At 34.8% G+C, this 22136-nt stretch overlaps 1 protein-coding gene across 1 annotated transcript; it reads left to right on the top strand.

The window, feature by feature from the left end:
- Positions 1-2153: 2153 nt before the first annotated feature.
- On the top strand, positions 2154-21900 carry LOC128988705 (eukaryotic translation initiation factor 5A). The gene is made up of 5 exons (XM_054410269.1): positions 2154-2242; positions 14958-15083; positions 15990-16157; positions 17173-17307; positions 17999-21900. The coding sequence occupies exons 2-5, from the start codon at positions 14976-14978 to the stop codon at positions 18068-18070; spliced, it is 483 nt and encodes a 160-aa protein (XP_054266244.1). The 5' UTR covers positions 2154-2242; positions 14958-14975; the 3' UTR covers positions 18071-21900.
- The last annotated feature ends 236 nt before the right edge of the window (positions 21901-22136 follow it).

Genomic DNA, 22136 nt, shown 5'->3' with positions numbered 1-22136 from the left:
TTGCCATAGTCTATAATTGTTATGTATAGTAAATTTATTAATGTTAATTATATACAATGTTGTCATTTTGAAGATTACTGATTTTATTGATGTTAATTATTTATTCACACTTATTGTTATTGTAGTTAATTATTTACACTGTTTCTTGTTATTGTTATTGATGTTAATTATTTACACTGTTTCTTGTTATTGATATTGATGTTAATTATTTACGCTGTTTCTTGTTATTGTTACTTTTTTTCACAATGTTATAACTGTTGACATTTTACTCAAACTGTCCACCACCAAACTTCTTACTCATTTATTGATGTTTTCTATTGTACCATCTTCTTGCATGTAAATCTTGTCTAATGTATTTTTTTGTAAAATGGCGATTGCCGTTGGAATGAATAAATAAATAAATAAATAAAACATGCAGCAATGGCTTTGGCAATGGTGTAGTTACCTGCCCAAGACAAGTTTTCTTTCCACAGATTTGCAACCTTCTTGCTGTAAGTAAGCTGCTTAGCAAACTTCAGCTTCAATGAAGATGTCCAGAGGACCAGGTGGTAGCAGCCAAGAGCAACTTAGAGAGTTGCTGATTGACTGCTCCTGAAGGCACCAGTTTAGGGTACCAAGCCTTTGCAGACTTTCTAATTTGTCTATAATAGTATATTTCGTACCTAGGGCCGAAAATGAGGTTTTGCCGGCTCGAGATAGTTTTTAAGTTCGAGACGAAGTCGAGAACTTAAATCGATCGAGAGCTGCAAAACCATTTCGGCCCGTGGTACGAACGCTATTTTTCACCACACTATACCCTATTACCACTATTCACCACTATAATAATGCACACTGATAGTCAACACAACTACAACTTTAAGGTTATGTAAAGAAATAATTTGAGGAATCAGCAAAAATAAAAATAAATAGTTGCTAGGCAACGGCGACAATAACACAATTCTATTGCAATGCTATGGATTTTGATTGTGTATTTAAAAAATGCATTCATGTTTTAAGTAAGTAAGCGGACAGCTGATTTTGCGGCCCCGGCCTGTAAAAACCTGCTCGGTCCCCAAATTTCGATGACAGCTGGCATGGCCAGCAAAACGTAACTTTCAGCCACCAATTAACGTATGTAATACAGCCAAAAACATCATAGTGTGGTGAAATAGTATATTTCGTACCTAGGGCCGAAAATGAGGTTTTGCCGGCTCGAGATAGTTTTTAAGTTCGAGACGAAGTCGAGAACTTAAATCGATCGAGAGCTGCAAAACCCTTTCTGCCCGTGGTACGAACGCTATTTTTCACCACACTATACCCTATTACCACTATTCACCACTATAATAATGCACACTGATAGTCAACACAACTACAACATTAAGGTTATGTAAAGAAATAATTTGAGGAATCAGCAAAAATAAAAATAAATAGTTGCTAGGCAACGGCAACGATAACACAATTCTATTGCAATGCTATGGATTTTGATTGTGTATTTAAAATGCATTCATGTTTTAAGTAAGTAAGCGGACAGCTGATTTTGCGGCCCCGGCCTGTAAAAACCTGCTCGGTCCCCAAATTTCTATGACAGCTGGCATGGCAAGCAAAACGTAACTTTCAGCCACCAATTAACGTATGTAATACAGCCAAAAACATCATAGTGTGGTGAAAAAGTTTTTTTTTCTAAAGAGGTTGGTGGCCTCTTTTAACCTTGCATTTGCCCGTCCACATAGACTACAGATCTGTGCGTGGTTGGAACGTATCCAGCAAAGCAATGGGTGAGCCGGTACAGTACAAAGGTGAACTGTACTGATAAGTTTGTGGCAGTGACCAGGATCCGAACCCACGACACTTCTGCCTTGGGCCCGAAGTCCGTGACACTGAGCCACCGACTCACCAATAAGTTAGTTATCTTATTGACTTTTGTCCACCAGACGAGTGAACCATAGGTTATTTGAGGCCTTACTCCAGCCTAATATAGCCAGAAATGCACCGATGCATATTTGTAGTGTTTGATTCCCCAAGGGGTTCCTGCGCATCTTATGGACGTCATGAGCGCCCATTTGTTTGGCATTGTGCAGTACGTTGCACAGTATATTTTATAGTACTTGTATATGTAATGACACGAAATTCTAAGGCGTTGACTCCAATTATTGATACCCCTCTAAAGCCAATTTGACGCCATCTTGTTCAGGAAGGAAAACGTGGTCGTCGTACGCCTGCGCCTCTCTGAAATTCCCTAGTTCTCTTACCTTTTACAGCACATGTGAGTCCCTTATTTTGTTAATCTTATTTCATGGCCATAAATGTATTTTTGGTAAATTTAGTTTACGTTATGTGAGGTAAAATATCTGGTTATTGATACGAGTAGAAACACAAGTGGTTTTGAAAATAAAATACCTGAAATTAAGTGACCGGTTGGGCTGGGTTTATTGACATTGATGGGTATTCGCGCCATGTTGATTCTATTATTTTTAATAGTTCGCTATCATTTTCGTTATTCTAGTATTGGAATAGTATTCTTTAATTCATAATACGACTTCTTACATTTTTCAAGTTTATTTTCTTCAGTAGCTTTGTTGGGGCGGTTATTTAACTATCACGTTGCAGAGATGAAAGCCCCCCCATAACCCACGTTGTGATCAACCTGTTTTAACGTAAATTATTCGGTTACTTGGATATCTACGTTGATCTGAGAACGACAAACTAACTTTCCAACTCGATTACCTAAACTTATGCTTTAACTTAGTTAAGCAGACATAGACCTAGGGCCTAAGTTAGTCCTCTAGCTAATCTTTTTTGAGAACATCCCCTGCATTGGTTATCTCTACTGACAGCTTACTTAGGATATCACACGTTCTATTCCCACCCAGATTAGCTAGAAATAACGGTACTTACGTATTATACGGAGGCCACTTATTTTACAGCGCGCTGCGGCGGTTGGGTTAAGTTGGGTTATCATAAATATGTTTGTAGAACTTTCCTAGTTTCGTTATGAATCGAACTATACGAGATGAGTCATAAAAACTTATGATAACCCAACCTAACCTAACCGCCGCAGCGTGCTGTAAAATGAGTGGCCTCCGTATAATACGTAAGTACCGAAATAACGTAGCCTATACTGGTGTAGCCTAAACTAAGTAAAAAATTAAGTTTGGGGTACAGTTTCTTGTAACTGGACTACTTACCTAGGCCTATGTTAAGTAACGCTAATATCGATTGAAAATAAGTTATCGATTCGATTAACTTAACTTAGTCCTTTGTTAAACCTTCATTCGCTTTTTAAACTGGGCCTAAGCTTATAAGTTAACCAAACTATAGTAACATTGAACTGTTATAACCTAACCAAACTTATCATAGTAGGCCTACTTGCTGATAATGAAAACATCGAATGAAGGTCTACAACAACAAACCCGAGTAGTCTAAGTTATAGGTATATTAAGCAATTAAAGTGACTTAGCGCAATCCGCCAAGCAGGGTGGAATCACCATTCACTGACAGTCCGTGCACCATGCCAACGCGATGTAACACAGTGCTTGGCTAACTTCATCCTGGGGGCATAATTTTTTTCCAATTTGAATTCCGGCTTATAGGGCGAATGAAGTTAGGTTAGGTTATATTAACAGTTTCATTTTTTAAATAGGCCTAGTTAAAAATATCAAATATCCTGCCATCTGTCACTGTTGGATCAGTCAATTAAATGACTCACTACATTCACCCTATACCTATATGCCCGAACTCCTGGAATTGAAATGAAAATCATGCCTCCTGGTGAGGGTTTGCTGCGCCGTGAGTGACTTATCAATGCCTGTGACGTTGTGATTCCTCATCCTACTACCACCCCCTCAACCCCCCAACCCTCCCAAACTTCCATTCACTGCCACGCATAACCCCCTCTCCACACACGCTAGTATGCCAACTTTTAAGATTTTGGTTTACTGGCACCCACTCTCTTAAACTCATTATATAAGTGGCCTAAGCTTTCAATTTCCTAGCTTCATTTTTGACTTAGGCTAGCCTAATAACATTTTTTGTCTCTCGGGACGGTTCAATATAAAGATGCCGGGGAAAATATCCTGTAGGCTTCACAAAACATTTAACAGCCTACTCGTAGGCCTACTAGACATTTACCAACAGTCCATCAATCCTCCGTCGCTTGATTCCATGTCTAGCACATAATCTTTAGGCAATAATACTGTAATTGATTAAATACAACTATTGTTAACTTAAGTTAAACACATAATAAGCACTGCTTTACAAAAAACAAGGAGACCCAAATTGTCTTATTGCCCTGTAACTTACTTCCAAAACACTAGGAGACACACTCTTGTGTGGAATTACTTAACTAGGACTTTATTAAAACCGCCATAAACTGAAGTGAAGGAATGGGAAATGGTGTAAAGAAACTTAGATATGCCTATCTGGGGTGTAATGTATACTATTTCTTTTATAGCAACACTAACAATTATTGACACTTAAAACCATCTTTACTAAATATGTAACTTATACTGACATTTAGACAAGGCTCTGAAATGAGATGCTTTCATGTTGATGGTTGAACATTGAAGATCTTTATTCTTACGAATTGTGGTAGGGAGCACAGCCCATAGAGTATCCAAGTTATGACAAACTATAAGGCACATATATTACATCATCCTCCCCTTCAAAGATAAAGCAGTAAAACAAAATGAAAAGAATTTGACCTACACATATTAATATAAAATAAGAATCAAGTTGACACGATCTAACAAAAACGATAGAACAGAACACTGTTAAAATTCTTAGGCTACTGTAATTCTCCAAAAGTTACAATAATTTTTAACTAACATGAATTTAACAACCATCAAATTTTATTATTTTTAACAAACGTGAGCAAAGGAAATTATTACAAGTGGTACAACAAAAATCAACAATTCTTCTGTTTTAATCTAAAGTACAAAATTTAATACATCTTGTATTAAATATAGGCTAAACATAAAATTGAAATAAGGGCAATAAACAATTCACTTGAATTTACTTTAGCTGAAAATAAAACATATTTTTCATAACTTAAAATAAAAACTCAATATGATGAATAACTCATACGATCTATATATTATGAACTCATCCTTCACTGAAAACAAAAGGTTACATATCCAAAATTTTCTTTTTAATTCTATCTCTCAAAGGATACCTTCTTTCAGGTTCAACATGAACCGGACTTGGTTGTTTGCAAGAGCTTATAGGACTAGTTGCTATGTTAGGCCTGCTTGGATCTTGGTTAACCGGTGACAAAGAATTTCTGCCGGAACGCACAATTGGTGTACTAGTGACAGGCGGAGATTTTAAGGGAGAAGCTACAGATAAAGTTTCGTTTAGGTCACTAGTTACTGACTCTACAGACGTTACGTTATTGTCACCACCAACATAAACATTGTCTTGACACACATTCAAAGGCAAAATTTGGTCAGCGTGTCGTTTACAAACTGTGTCACAATCTAAAATGATCACTTCAAATGAAACAGGACTCAAGGGATTAACAATGCGAGCCTTGCTCCACCTACGACCTGGACGATAATCACGGACTAACACCAATTCACCTTCACTGAAAGAAACAGTCCTGTTACCATGAAAACTTGCTTTTTGTTTCTCTACATTGCGATGCCAATTTTCATTTTTACAAGGTCTAAGCAGGTCAAACCTAGTACGCAACGAGCGACCAAACATGAGTTTAGATGGAGATTCACAAGTTGTACAATGTTGGCTGTTACGATAATCAAACAAAAATCTATTAATGGCAGTTTCAATATCTACATTTGATTCTTTAGCTATTTTACAACACTTTTTGAGAGACTTAACAGCATTTTCTGCAGCACCGTTAGTTGCTGGATGATATGGGGCAGTAAACAAATGCTTAACACCATTGTTTGACATGAATTTAGAAAACTCATCAGAAGTCCATTGTCTTCCATTGTCCGTTACAAACACTTGAGGTAAACCATACCTAGCAAATATTTTTCTCAACTGAACCATAGTTGCTGAACTTGTTATACTATTCATCTGAATGACTTCCAAAAACTTAGAATAAGCATCAATTACTAAAAGATACATTTTGTTATTGATTGGACCAAAAAAATCTGCATGTACTCTTACCCAAGGTTTCTCGGGTATATTCCAACTATGCAATACAGTTTTAGGCGGATTAGGCCTTGAATTGTTACAGTAATCACAAAGATTTGAGACATTCTCAATATCCTTATCTATTCCCGGCCACCACATACATGACCTGGCAATACTTTTCATTTTTACAATTCCTAAATGATTTTTATGTAATTCAGCTAATAGGCTAGGCCTAAGACTACTAGGAATTACAACTCTGTACCCCCACATGAGGCAATTTGCTTCTACATTCAATTCATCTTTTTTGTAAAAATAAGATTTCACACTACTATCAATATTTGACGGCCAACCATGTAGTACATACCTTAATACAGAAGACAAAATTTCATCTTTCTTGGTTTCACATTCTACATTTTTAGAACTCAACGGTATACATCCTTCTTGAATAAATTGTAAAAAGTCATAATCATCAAGATTGTCATTACCTTTTACATCCAGCGGCAATCTGGACAAATCATCAGCATTACCATGATCCGAAGACTTTACAAAAATAACAGAGTAATCATAAGCACTGAGAAAATATGCCCACCGCTGCAACCTATTAGCGGCAATTTGGGGAATGCCCTTTTTCTTCCCAAAAATACTCAAAAGCGGTTTATGATCAGTTACAAGTGAAAAATGACGCCCAAAAAGATATTGATTAAACCTTTTGACCCCAAAAACAATCGACAAAGCTTCCTTGTCCGTCTGACTATAACCTTTCTCGGCTTTTGACAAAACTCTAGACGCGAACGCGATTGGACGTTCTTTGCCCGACTCTAAGATTGTTGAAAGAACACACCCCAAGCCGTAAGAGCTTGCATCACATGATAATTTCAATGGTAAATTAGGATCGTAATGAGCCAAAAAATCAACAGAAGTCATGAGTTCTTTGACTTTGTTAAAAGAATCATTGCATTTCTTAGACCATACCCAGTCAACATCTTTGCGCAACAGTTGATACAGAGGATGCAATATTGATGCAAGGTCCTGCACAAAACAACCATAAAAGTTGACAAGGCCTAAAAAGGCTTTCAATTCTGTAATATTTGATGGTGCTGGAGCACTCACTATAGCATTTACCTTATCAGGATCTGTGTGCAGCCCCTGACTGTCAATAATGTACCTGGTACCCTAAGTACTTGATTGAAGTCTGAAAAAATTCACACTTGGCCTTATACTGTTAAACCACAATCATTTAGTCTAGTCAAAACTTGTTTGAGGTTCTCTAAATGTTCTGAATCATTCTTACCAGAGATCAAAATATCGTCTTGAAACGCTACCGTTCCTTCAATACCAATTACCAACTGGTCTACAATTCTTTGAAAAATGCTAGGCCCTGAAGTAATTCCAAAAGGAGTTCTTGTGTACATGAACAAACCTTTACTCGTAGAAATGGTTGTTAGTTTCTTTGACTCATCGTCAAGCAAAATTTGTTGATAAGCGTGTTTCAAATCAATCTTACTGAATATTTTACCTCCAGACAACTTATTTAACAATTCGCTAATCTTAGGCAAAGGATAGCGATCTACAACAAGACAAGGGTTAAGCGTTACAGAATAATCACCACACAATCTTATACTAGAATCAGATTTTGGAATTGCCACAATAGGCGTTCCCCACTCATTAGTTTCAACTGGTTCAAGAATACCACAATTTACTAGCCTATCAATCTCATTTTCAACTTTTTTTACAAGAGAAAAAGGCACAGGTCTTGGCTTAAAAAATAAAGGGTGAGAATCAGATTTTAACTGTAAGCTAACCTTACCTTTATTGAATGTTCCTAGTTTTTCAGAGAAAACTTCATTTACTTCAGGGAAAATGTCTTCGACCCTTGGGTTAGTTTCTGGAGAAACTTTTACATTGTTTAAGTTCAGGTTACCAATACCTAGGCTACTTAGCCAATCTCGGCCAAGCAAAGCTGGACCTCCATTTGAGATTACATACAAACTTAAATCATTTTTGACAGTTTTATCATACTGAACATTTACATTCAAAAAACCCATTGGTTTAATAAGGCTACCATTATATGACCTTAGCACAAGATCAGTACTGACAATTGGAACATGCTTGAATTCCTTTTCATAAACTTTATCTGAAATTGCAGATATAGGACTACCCGTATCTAACTCCATAGACAACATTTTACCCTCAATAGTCACACACATAGTATATGGCTTACAAAGGCTAGGTTTTACCTCATTGAAACTCATATTAATGTTAAAAATTCCTTCGGAGGACTCAAACTCAGAGGTTTGTGATTCGTCATTTAAATCAACATTAGGCCTAACTAACTCCACTGGGTCTTCTACTAAGTTATCATCAACTTCTAGGTTATGATGTTTTACTTTGTTACTGTTTTTCTTTTTAGGACAAACATTGGACAAATGTCCCTTTGTGTTACAATGAAAACAAGAATAAGAACTAAACCTACATTTTGAGGTTATGTGATTCGATCTACCGCAACAATTACAATATTTAGACTGATGTCTGTGAGAGAGATTCGACTTATTACTACTATTTACAAAATGTTTGCTCTGAGAATATTGAAGTGTGGTCCGTGATCCCTGTGATGACCCATCATAGGTAGACTTCGACCCATTCGTAGCAGATGATTGAAATGACCCAGATTTCCTCCCATTTTGGTTAAAGCGACTCTTTTTAGTGTAGTTAATATTACTTGAAGGCTGACGTAAGGTAGCAGTATTTAAGTCAGCAGATTCCACGCCTAACGCGATTTCAACAACTTTTTTAAAAGTTAACTTTTCACTATCAATCTCTGTGAAAAGCTTCTTCTTCACCACATCACTAAGGAGTCCCGCAACAAATTGATCACGTAAGGAGACATCTCTTTGAGAAAAATTGTGTTTAGCGGCCCTTTGAAGTGAGACCACATAGTCTGAAATTGATTGGCCACTTACCTGTCTAACATGCTGAAACTTATAGCGTTCCGCTATTTCAGAAGGTTTAGGATTTAGGTGATTACTTAATATTGATACCAAATCACTGTACTTCTTGTCTCCAGGCTTGTCTGGTTGACATAAATCATGTAAAATTCTAAAAGCCTTCCTACCCACAACAGAGAGTAGGACACTCGCCTTCTTGCCATTATCAGTAATGTCGTTAGCTCTAAAATATTGTTCAAGTCTTTGTACATATAAGTCCCATTCTTCACAAGAATCATCAAATTCAGATATATTACCTACAAGTGACATCACTAAAACACCATTGCAATGTTCTGCCTAACATGCAAATCAATGAACATGAAAGTTTGTTCTAACATGAAAGTCTGTTCAGACATGAAAGTTTGTTCAAACATGAAAGTTGAAAGTTCCTTTAGGCCTATATTACAAGTTTTTAGGCTTAACACTTTCAGAAAAAAATATCAATTTGAAAGATTAAGTTACTAAAATATAAAATGAATCGAAAATAGTCTGTCACTTTCAATTTATAATAGTATGTTTATCTTCTTGACTGGAATAGAAGCTAGGCCTAGTCCTGAAACATACCTGAAAAACTTGAAGATCAAATTTAGTACTCTTTTTACTATACAACTTTTTCCTCGTCGCCACAATCTGTAATGTATACTATTTCTTTTATAGCAACACTAACAATTATTGACACTTAAAACCATCTTTACTAAATATGTAACTTGTACTGACATTTAGACAAGGCTCTGAAATAAGAGATGCTTTCATGTTGATGGTTGAACATAGAAGATCTTTATTCTTACGAATTGTGGTAGGGAGCACAGCCCATAGAGTATCCAAGTTATGACAAACTATAAGGCACATATATTACATGGGGAATGCCATGCTTAAAGTTGAGGGTTGAAAGACACTCTTTGCCTGTTACATGAACTATATTTTTCATCATATTATTGTACCATTATTTGAACAAACTTAACTTATGTTACAAAACTAAAATATTTTTCAGCAAACCTGTCAAAACTATACTTTTTACTTGTTTCAAATTTATTTTGCTAATGGAAACAAGCAGCTGTTTAGTAAGTGATTCAATAGTTTCTACTAAGACGATTGTGTTAGTGTACATTATTTTATTGATATGTCCAACTATTTATGATGAGGCAACAATTAACTACAATCGATTAAATAATTCATACTTACCAGTACCTACGTTTATACATGCAACTGTTAAAGCTACTAAGCCTATTGCAATTTTTACAACTGAATTGACAACAGCTGATTTTTACTCCCTAGGGGCTAAAATCGCTTTTATTCACTAGAGAGTAAAAATGCTACTTTAGACCCACATGCATTAAAAACGGCTATTTTTGCTGTAGGCCTAGTAAGCTAACTTATGATGAAAAAGTATTTTTGGAAAATATGAAATAGGCCTACTGTTTATATCTTAATGTTTTTCATATAGACTAGGGTACAATAACTTTGATATTAAATTTAATTATCGCTTACACCAAATCGCTTAGTTTCACAACCTTTTTAGAATCATTTTATACTAAAGCCTAAAAAATATTTTACTAAATTTTAGTTATTAAGTTAAATCCCAATCAGCATATTTACCTGAAAAAGGTAAAGGCTATATTACAGAAAATTTGTGTGTTTACCTGTAAAATTTAACTCTAGGCTATAGGAAAAAAAATAGGCCTACTATGACATTTTCATTGTCTAGGTGAATAGAGTTGTAGGGGAGAGTGGGGCACATTCATACAATTTTCAAAAATTTTTACTCGTAATTTTTTTAAATTTTTGTTTTCGCTTATTTTAAGCTCCAAATAAATGATTAATAATTATGTAAGCTTAATAGGCATTCAGAATATCATATTTTCAACTAAAAAAAACAAGAGAATATTAGCTTTAAAAAAATATTTCCAACCAATGTGTTTTGTATTTGTATGAAACTACCCCAACATTGGGGCAGTTTCATATAGGTTTTTCATACACTGGGTGGGGAAGTATAAAACCGGCGGCATTCAGTTTTGACTCTATATATTTCATGTTTTTTACATTTTCTCTTTAGGCCTACATAAATACTAGGCTATCCCATATTGTAATGGCTTAGGTCAAGTTTAAAAGTTAAGCCCTCTATAGCACGTTCAGTACCTCCTATAATGGTTGGAGGGGGAAGTTTTAAACAAATGTCTTCAATTGACACATCACTCAAATCCTTATTTGGGGGAAAGAAAAACTTTCTCTTATCTTGAGTGCGAAGAAAGTTGACTTACTCATGAAGTCCAATCAGTTCTTCAATTTGACCTGCAAAGTATTTGAATGGGTTTTTTTTGTATGAAACTTGACCAACACAAAGTCGTTAAGTCCCAATATTTTTTGATTTATATGAGGTTCATTTCAAGTTCTTCCTCACTACTAAGGATGAAGTTACTTTCTCCACTAGAGATTGAATTTTCTTCTGCAGAAGTTGAGTCTTCAATTGCACTGGTTTTGATCTTCTTCGTCTTGAGCTTTTTTCATTAAGGCCTAACGTTTGAATTTTCAATGCTGAACAATTTTCTTCTCTTTCTTTTTTTCTATTTCTTCTTTCTTTCTCTGCTTTTCAACTTTTTCCTATCCAATCAAGATTAGCCTTTCTTTTTCTGGCGTATCTGTTAGTATGCGTGTTTTACCTTTTACTCTCCCTTTGGATGTAGGCAGATTAGAGACTCTAGGGCTGGATTTCGGAAATGGCCCAATGCTTTCAGGTGTTATTACAGGACCTGATTTGGAGTGTGATTGACATGGCGAAGATAGGCCTAGGTCTAAAACTCTGGCTGTAATTGGGGGCAAAATGCCTGGTGAATCAATTGGCAAGGTTTACAACTGATTAGCATTTGAAAACAACGCTTCACAAGAATTGTTGGTTGATGTCCAGGTACCAGATAAACTGGAATTTACTGATGTTGATGCATCATTGGGAATATGATTTAATGTTGATGTGCTGGGTAACTCACGGTCCGTGACGTACGATGGTAAAAAATCATCAGACGTAAAAACATCCTCGTTGATTGGCCACAACCCTGTTTTGGCTAAATAAGGCTAAAATTGCATCATTGAATAAGCTGAACACAAGATATCATCTTGGTTTGATGATTTAATCCTTTGTGATCGGATGGCTAAAGTGAAATATCTTATGTATTTACTAAACCTGATTGTATTTGTTACTCATACAAACAACAAGTTGAAAGTTCTCTTTTAATCTTCTTTGATTTTTTCCCCTGAGTGGTATATTTTACAACATTCACCTATATGAAGTCTGGGATTGTTAAAAAAGTTAACCTTTTCTTTCTTTTCCTTGTCTTATATCGCTACACACTGTGCAATCCTTTGTTTTACCTTCATCAAGCGGATAGGGCAGAGGTAGTTTCCCATTTAGTCCTCGTCCTCTACGCCAAGTTTTCCTCGTTTATTTGACATTTCTTCTCCAACCAGTGTCAACATTTTTCTAACGTCTCTGGGGAACAACTTTTTCCCTTTCTTAATTGACATTGTCTAGAAAGAATAATTTTACAATTGTGGTTTCCAAAAGTCAAAAGAACATTTTCCTACGCCGTTTCAGGGATGTTATGGGGAATGAATATAATGAATAGTAGCCTACTTACTGATCTGCGATGTCCACACCACCCATATGCTTATTACCATAACTGCACCAGGCTTTTTCACCAACTCCCCTACTCCCCCTTTCTTGTAGCGCCTTACCGTTTCGGCAGAGTTATCACCGTACATTGTTGGACTTAGAACAGCCACAAAGTTTTTGTCTTTTTACAACAAAAGAGATACTTCGTAATTTTTTCTGTAGATTTTGATTTCCCCAGTTTTAATTTCAGCTCAGGTTTATGTGAGGGTTCTTGTTTGTTTGGTTTTTGCTCTCTACTTTTAGGCCTTACTGGTCTCACTTCTTCTGGTAATCCTATTCTGTGTTTCTGCCGAATTGAGATTAGAAAAAAATATGTCAGTGAAAACGTGAAGCCCTTTAAGAACTCCCAAAGTTGCTTCAGTTTGTCTACTAAGTGTAAGACACTTAGACTAGTCAGCCCTAATAAAGCAAACTGTATTTGTTTTAAATACCATATGGCTCAATAGCACAAATATAACCCGTAGTCAAGTCTGACAGGATGAAGACCTTGATTCCCCATTTAATGGCCTTAATTTAATGGTCTTAGTTGTAGGATTTAAATAGGATCCTTCCTTTGAGCCCAACCATGCTTCGTCTACACTTCATTCTGTGGGATAAAATACTCTCTAATTTCTTATTGAGGCATGCAGTGTCATTTCCCACCTTTCCTGATAGAGTTGAAGTCCCAGCTACTGCTACCAGATAGGGGTGGAAAGACCTTGCAGATTTAAGAAGATTTGTAAAAATATCTCTTTACTGAAGACATCTTTGAAGAATGGTTGGTAGTCAACCCAATAGTTTGATGAGTAGTTACTGATCTCTGGTTTCTCATTCATCGCCATGTTATTTATGAGTCCAAAAAAAGCTTTCAACTCTTGCAATGTAAGGTCGTTACACGAAAGCCAGATGGATTTCTTCTTAAGTGGTGTAGGCCTAGGCCCTATTCTTCTGCATTTTTTGTGAAGCATATCGGGTTGTTTCTTTCACTATTTCTAACATTAAAGCATCTGTAAAAATAAGCTGAAACAATTTGTAAGTCGTATAGTTAGTGTTTAGTCATTTGGTGGCTTATAACCACTATCATGTTTTACAGAAACTTATTAAAATTTCATCCCCTTCAGACCATACCTTCTACTATTAAAATGTCATCCCCTTCAGACCATACCTTCTACTATTAAAATGTCATCCCCTTCAGACCATACCTTCCACTGTCCTGCCTCCTGACACACCCATACCTTATTCATTTTCTGGCCCTTGGGCACCTTCATCTTCAACTTCCGTGCCATCATTATTTTCACTTTTGTTTGCCACTTCCGTGCCTTTGAAATGTCCATTAAATTCCACATGAGCTGCTTGAACTTCACTACTTCAACCATCCTCTTCCAAATTTCCATAGGCTTCATATCCCTCATATACTTCTTCTCGAATAAAGTCTTCACTCTGCAGCTAAATCAGTCAAATTAACACCGCTTCCATAGTAAATATCAGGATTGTCAACAACTTCATCAGCAAATAACAAGCCTCTCAATTCGTCTGATCTTAACGATCGTCCATTATTACTTAGTTAAATATACGGGAATAAAAACAAACTTAACTCCATTCTTACTACTAAATTTGTTTTATACGGGATAAAAAGTTTTATTGTAGGCCTAATTATGATAAAAGTTTAGGCCTATACGTTAAACGTACTAAGTATTCTTATAACCAACTCTAATGTACATAAAAACATAAAACTTCATTTTAACACAAATAAACACAAAATTTATCGAGAAAACCTCACGTAAAACTGAACCAAAACAATGATGATTATGACAGCACTTGTGTCAGGACAATAGGTGTTCATTTTAGTTGTTTCCACCACAATTTGTACGATAAAAAATACGATATTGCAAGCCTGCTGATCCTTTAGTTTATCAATTCCTTATTAGGTTGTAGCACTCTACAGGCATCATACCACAGTTTGGAATATTACAAACTAAAATATTGTTGTCGGCCAGTCCTACTGGATGCCCAAGCGTTTGTAGGATTTCATGTTTGCCAATCTGATTGCAAAGGATAACTGCTACCGGTATAGAAAAAAATCCGACTTCCACGCGCTAAGCGGCAAATATTCATTCCGATCGCAAATGATTAAAACTGAAAAAATATTTTCAAAATCAGACTTTATGATTTGTTCAAATTGACAATTCAATTAGTAATTATATGGTCTAATATATGATACCTATTTAATAAATTAATGCCATGTGAAATTTCAGAAAACCTAATTTACAAAAATGGCTGACATTGAGGACACCCACTTTGAGACCGGAGACTCTGGTGCCTCAGTTACTTACCCACAGCAGTGCTCAGCTCTGCGTAAAAACGGATTTGTTATGCTCAAGGTACGTTTGGATTTAGCCTTACAAATAAGTGGACATTCAGTAACAACCAAATTTTGCTTAACTGCCTCTACCTGGGCAAAATATAGCTTACCTGCTCTGGATTTCACACTCTGGTTAACCGTAGAGACTTCTGTTAGCATCTTTATCACAGTATTGTACTGGTAGTGTGTTGGTAATCCAGCTTAATTGGGACAAGACCTAATTTTAACCTCAATGGCCAACAAGTTTATTGCGTGCAGTTTAAGAATTTTGAAGGTATTATCATTGACTATTGGATACTGAAGTAGACATCCCATCTATATGGACCAGCTATTGCCAAGTTTTTATTAAAAAAGAACGTAGTTGTGTGAGCCAGTCACTGAATACACTAATGTCTAAAATTCCATTTTATACCTTATCTTTTGTTACTGACCCCAGGTTGATGGGTCATAACAATAGCTATAGCTCACCTTAAGTCATTCCCTAAAAGGTTTGTGGATTCGACAGAATTTAGTATTCCTAAATCGTAGTCTGTAGGTGTCTTACATCAACTATTGACGATTTTGATAAAAAATCTGGCTACAAATTTGACATGGGGATGGAATGTCTAGTTGTATTGTCGAAAGAATCTAAATATAGGTGTCACTATTTTTAAATATGTTGATTTAAACAGTTTATTTTACTTATGCAGTAATAATTACTATCTTTTTAAGTTTTAAATACCATAACATATAGTACCGGTACTGTGTCATTTATTAAAAAAAGTTTAAACTAGTTTTGATCTATTTAACAATTTTTTTACTACGGCTGTCAAACTCATTAGGGAGTACACTTAAACTTATTACACTATAGACTCATTAGAGACTAGAAAGAAGTTCAATTACCATTTTACACTTGTTTTATTATAACGTTAATGATATTTTTTAGGCTCGGCCATGTAAAATAGTGGAAATGTCAACCTCAAAGACTGGTAAACACGGGCATGCCAAAGTCCATCTTGTGGGCTTGGATATATTTACTGGAAAGAAGTATGAAGATATCTGTCCTTCTACCCACAACATGGACGTACCTTTTGTTAAACGTGAGGACTACCAGGTATGTTTGCTTAAAGTTGATAATGTTTTAATGTGATGTTATAATCTCTACTCATATACATAGGTAGTTTTGTAAGGATGCTGTGATTTGCAGTAAATCATCACCAGTTATTTCCGTGACCGTGATAAACAGCCAGAGGTGTTAAAATGATTATTGTAGGAAATAACAGATGTTACCGTAATCTCAAGTAAAATCACATAATGTTGCCGCAATCGCGAGTATTATGATTGTTGCCCGATCAAGTCAGACACTCACAACGTTTCTTATATTCGTGCTATTCAGTTTCTTTTATTCTGGCATTGCTGCAATCTTATGTAATGATCACTCTGTTGCTGCAAGTGCATTAGATACTTGAGATTTTAAGATATGATCTTGGATGAGAAATCATCACAGTTGTGGCCGTGATCATAAGAAATTATTATGAAATTTGCGTGAGATTCTCACAAAGTTGTTGCTGTTCTATAGCTTTAACAGTTGAAAATCTATTGTAAGTTTAAGAACTGATAAAACATCAAGTATCAAGACAGTAAGGACTGTTTTTTTTTCTGGGTTGTATTTTATCATATTTTAACTAGTGTTCTTTTTTGTGTCTAAATATTTTGGATTTGGATACTATATTTTAAATTCCTGTATTTTACTTGTGTCTGTGATTGGGCTACTATCGAAACCAAGAATTAAGATTTAATCCAAAATATGTTTGTTTTTCAGTAAAAAAATGTTACTTGTTTATTTTTACCCATTATCACTTTTTAGAATACAGTGCCACAAAGACTGCCATCTGCAAAAATGTTTTCTCAAAATTTGTTGCTTTTGGTGGGAAATCCCGTCCTTTTCCAAAAATCGGGAAGGAAATAAAAGTCTAGTCCCAAATTATTGTACAATTTCCCGTCCATCCTAGTTGCTGGAACCCCTGTGAAAAACTTATTATAAAGATCTTCATATAAATAATTCACATATAGTTAATCCTATGTTGTTTCCTGTGTTCCTCTTGATTAACCGTCATTGTATTTTTCAGCTTACAGATATTTCGGATGATGGCTATTTGTGTCTGATGTCTGACAATGGTGACTTACGTGAAGATCTCAAGGTTCCTGACGGTGACCTGGGTTCTCAGCTCAAGTCTGAATATGATGCTGGCAAGGAGTTGTTGGTAAGTGGATTTTCATAATGAAATGATATATATATATATATTTATCTTTAACACGTATACAGTACAGAACTTGTTGTCAAAATTAAAGATACAAGCAACCATTTTGTTACGAGGCAGGATGTTTACTTATAGCCTCTCACTGGAGGCTCGAGTCACAAATACGCTGATTTGAACAGACCAAAAATTTCTGGGATCCTCAAACCCCTAATTTTCCATATTTACAAGACTTTCTTGATGAATTAAAATGAAATTTTACCTTTGTTATTTTACCATACGCATCGTATAGTCCATTGCCACGTTGACAAATAAATTACTACCTGTTTATTACAGTACAAACAGTATTACTACAGTATTTCCTTTTTTCAGAATATTACTTTATTTGTGGTCATGAAAAGTATCAATTTGTTTTTATGAATTTTTCTACTGTGTTGTTTGGTAGTAAGGGTCCAGTCATCTTGTTTTTCATGACACTAAAAACCCATTGACATAGTGTAGGCCTAGTGTACAAAAACAACCACAAACTTGTTTCTAGCTGGCAACAAGTTAAGCCTCTAGTGTCAACCATTAGAAGCTTAAAATATTTAAACCACCTCTTGTTAATCTCTTCTGAGACCTTTACCGACATTTATGTAATCTACGCTTAAAAATGACTTATTTAGGATATCCTGATGAAAATGTTGTCATGTTTCAGTGCACTGTCTTAAAGGCTTGCGGGGAGGAGTGTGTGATTGCAATCAAAACCAACACAGCCCTTGACAAATAATGGCTGACAAATCCTGTGAAGATGGAAAGGCTGTTTTTATATGAGTGAGAAGGCGAGTGGCTGACGTGAAGCGAACGATAACAAATAATTTAACGGGTGGGAGGGGGGCTGTTACACTTAATACTACATAATTTGTTTATTTTTGTTTAGGATGTTGAAAATTGTAATGTTTTCACAGGAAAAAAATTTGTTTATATTTTTATTTCATGGGGAGTGATAACAGAAAGATTAAATCGCTAAGTGTTGAGAGACTCGAATCGCTTAATTATTTTTACCTTTCTTCACCTCAAGTCGGATACTGCAATGTCCATAAGTTATATACTTACTGATGTAGCATTCATGGTCCTACGGAGTTTGTTTTGAACTGATGTTAATGTTCGACTACTGCTTTGTAATACGTGTCGCTCTGTGATCATAACATTTAACACATACTGTAATCAATTTATAAGTTCAAACTGAATCAATTATTTTGTATCCTTAGCTAAAACCAAATTAGTGTTTTGTCAACATACTAGAAATAAATTTGGTTAGGATGTAATTTTATGAATTGTAAAATGTATGTTATCTATGTGCATTCCTATCTCGCTGTGTAACATACATACTGTGAGACGACAGTTTCGCAGCTTGAATATCATATTTATTCGTTCTCACTTATAATATCATATTTATTCGTTTTTATAAATAAGAGTGTTGTTCTTATGAGGGGTTTATTTTGGTTTAATATCTATAAACTTATTTGGAAGCTTTAACAACCCGGCGATACAGCCAAACATAGCTTTCCCATTTATCAGTTTATCCTTGTTAAATACCTATTTTGGTTGGTATATATATGCTTAAACTGCCATGATTATTGAGATGTTCTCAACATAACCAATCACAAAACTGCTCGAGCAAACAATTCTCAATGAAACATACTGTTATACAAAATATTCCCATAACTAATAAAACATGTTTTAAATAAAATAGCATAACTGAATATGTCATCTAAAAATTGTTTAGTATCTAGATGATCAAATGATGTCTACTAAATTTTTAAACCGGTATGCAAATTTTAATTTAATTTTTAAACAAACCCCAAGTATTTTTCCCATTTTGAAAGAAATGTGCTGTTAGTCTGGCATAGTTTAAGACAATCTAATTAAATAAATAAATTTTATTAACAACTAAGTTATGGTGCTTTGAATCAGCCTTTACAATATGCTTTTTAAAGTTTAAGGCTTCTTTAGACACGTTTATTAAATTGTAGATCTTAGCCATGATTAGAAATGTCAATATTTAGTTATTTGTTTAACCCTCTAAATATGATTATTACTGTCATTGTAAAAATATTTTCATGGCTAGCCTTTTCAAGGACATTCATACTGCTTATAAATCTAGATCAAGTCCATGAAAAATTATTCTTTCAACAAGCCAAATTACAATAATGTGTTGGCTAATTCTTGGGGGGTTTGTTTAAAACATAGTAAATATAATTTTTAATCCCCATATGACCAACTTGTGTTAAGGTTGGTAGTAATAAGTAGGGCAAATATTAAAAGGAGGGATCATGTTTTCCCATATGTTTAGGCTTTTTTGGTCGGCACTGGTGTAAATATTCAATTACTAATACAGTTTCAAGATGATTCTGAACCTGTTGGTTGGGTTGGTACAAATTATTTAATATTAAGCTGATTTATTCAACACTTATTAATTTTTTTTTTCAAGTTAAACCACCTGCCTAAAAATAATTTCTCATTACAAAACACTTTTTCAGTATATTGTGAAATTGTATTGCTGATTGATTTTCATGTAATTTGTTGTTAAGAGTTAAGGATTATATATTTTTTATAAATTACTATAGGGATGCTGTAATTTAATTCCTTTTATGCAAAGGCACATTGACCAGTAAGTGCATTTCATGTTTGGTTAAAAAGGAGAATGGGCTGGTTTTCTTAGAAATGTAATAAAAGATATACATTAAAATAATACCCATTTACCATTGGTTTATGAGGTTACGCTAAACAACTAAACTTGAACTTTAATATTTGTTGGATGAGTTATCAATCATAATTTTTTTAAATATTTTTTATTTCTTTTTTGCTCAAATGATAAAACATATAAAGAATAATCAATGGTTTATATATTTATGTATAAAAAATACTTTGGATAAATGCATTTGAAAGTAATAAGAATTTTTAATGAATAATCATGGACAATTTTTATAAAACAACATAAGTTTCTTTTACATGTTATTTTGTATAGTCTTAATGAAAGATGTTGCAATATTCGTCTAAAGCTTTGCAAATTGAAATTAAAGTTTTCAAATTTCGAGTACACAACCAGGTCTTTTGCACCGAGTTTAATTTTTTTTTGTCCCACCTTTGTATCCTAGGACACTGGGTTCTAGCCCAGAACTGTTTTACACATTACTTCAGGCTAGTCCTAGATGGCATTATCTTATGGATAAAATCCATTAGGATTGATGGGAACTGAACCTGGGCCCTCGGGACCCGAAGCCCCACACTATCAGCTCGCTCCCCTCAACTTTTCAAAACATTTAAATCAATTAACCTCAACAGCCTGCCACCATGGACCTTCTGGTCTGTGTGGTGAGCTAAAGAAGCCCAATAGTGTTGTGGTATACGTTATACTAGAGTTCGTCTAGCGGTCGAAAACTCGAACAAAAATATTTCATGTACAGACTTCTCTACTATTTTCATCCCACGCTGTAAATAATACATGAGATTGGAATTTCTTCCATTTGTTTTGATTTTCTGTTTATTTTTTGTTGTTATTTCGTCACCAGCATGGCAACCCATGAGACCCATGTTATTTTTTTTTATTTTTTTCATTTGTGTGCTTATTTTTGAGCCTATTTTAATTTGCAGAGGGATTCTGCACATCTACAGGAAAATATCTTTCCAAAAGTATGCATAGATTTTCCTTGTGATGCACACGAGCTGATAAAAAAGGTTTAAAAAAACATGCTTGCCTATTAATATATAGAAGCTAGTGGTGACTACAGTGAGATAAGATTGTGTTTGGTATTCTTGGTTTATTGTGAAATAACTGTACTGTAAATTACTAAGAAAGCAGTGGGTATAGGTGGAATCGCTTGTTTAACCTTTGCCTGAGTTACAAATAACACTAGTGTGCATGTATATATTTTCCGCTTTCAAATTGTTACAGGGGTTTTGTATTGTTTCTGTGAACCTAAATTTGTCTTTAGGAATGTACTGTTCATTTGTTCCCCGCATTTTCTCAATTTGACCCAACATCATTACGAATAAATACAAGTAACGCTTTTTTATTTCTATTAAATTCGGAATATTTGAAATTCATTCATGTACGAAGTACCTGGAGTTGAAATTCTAATTGCTTAGTTTGGGTCGGTTACTTGTCCTTACGTGAGCTCCTTGAATGGGTTTCTTGTTTTTGAGTGTGTTCGCTTTCTATAGATTATTTCATCCAATTAAAACCTAAGATAGGGATTATCAAGCTTAAATTATGATCTCAGTAAAATCAGCCCATGTCCTTTTTAAATGGTAGTATTTTTTGAAAGCTGTACAAGTACCAAGAAAAGACTGTGGATAAGTTTGCACTAAAACGAATCTAACATAGTTCGATTTACAATCAAATTGTATACTCATGTAGTTTGATTTGTAATTTCTGACATTTTGTATTTTGAAAACCAACACTTTGATTTGCTTTTGTACGTTACTTTTTCTGCCCATGTGTGGTAAAGTGGATCTGAAGATTCAGTTGTTTTGTTTTAATCTAAGGACAATTGTTATCGTTTTGGAACACAAATAAGTTGAATGGGTTCGAAATAAATATTTTTTCTTCTCGACCATTGTTGAATTGTTTTAATGACTTCCTCTCATACATTCATTTTTACTAAAGGGGATATCCCCTGGGTTGCAAACAATAATTTATTTTTCTTCCAAACTTGTTGCGCAACAATATGCTTGATAAGTAGTTTTTTTTAAAGAGATAGAGCTCAGCTAGCTTTAGAGAGGATTAGAGCTAAGGAGTATTGATAAAGTTTACACAACATAAGATCAGCCTCATGGGTTTGCAAATAATG

The sequence above is a fragment of the Macrosteles quadrilineatus genome, unplaced genomic scaffold, assembly GCF_028750875.1.
Source record: "Macrosteles quadrilineatus isolate MER2022 unplaced genomic scaffold, UCM_ALF_1.0 Scaffold_3__2_contigs__length_128488019, whole genome shotgun sequence".
Taxonomy (NCBI): Eukaryota; Metazoa; Arthropoda; class Insecta; order Hemiptera; family Cicadellidae; genus Macrosteles; species Macrosteles quadrilineatus.
The sequence above is the reverse complement of the archived record's forward strand: the minus strand, read 5'-3'. Positions and strand labels throughout refer to the sequence as shown.

Bases quoted from the DNA above. Each gene is read 5' to 3' on its own strand.
- LOC128988705 (XM_054410269.1), top strand. From the start codon at position 14,976: ATGGCTGACATTGAGGACACCCACTTTGAGACCGGAGACTCTGGTGCC. The intron at 15,084-15,989 runs GTACGTTTGGAT...GATATTTTTTAG, and splicing joins ACGGATTTGTTATGCTCAAG to GCTCGGCCATGTAAAATAGT. The intron at 16,158-17,172 runs GTATGTTTGCTT...TGTATTTTTCAG, and splicing joins TTAAACGTGAGGACTACCAG to CTTACAGATATTTCGGATGA.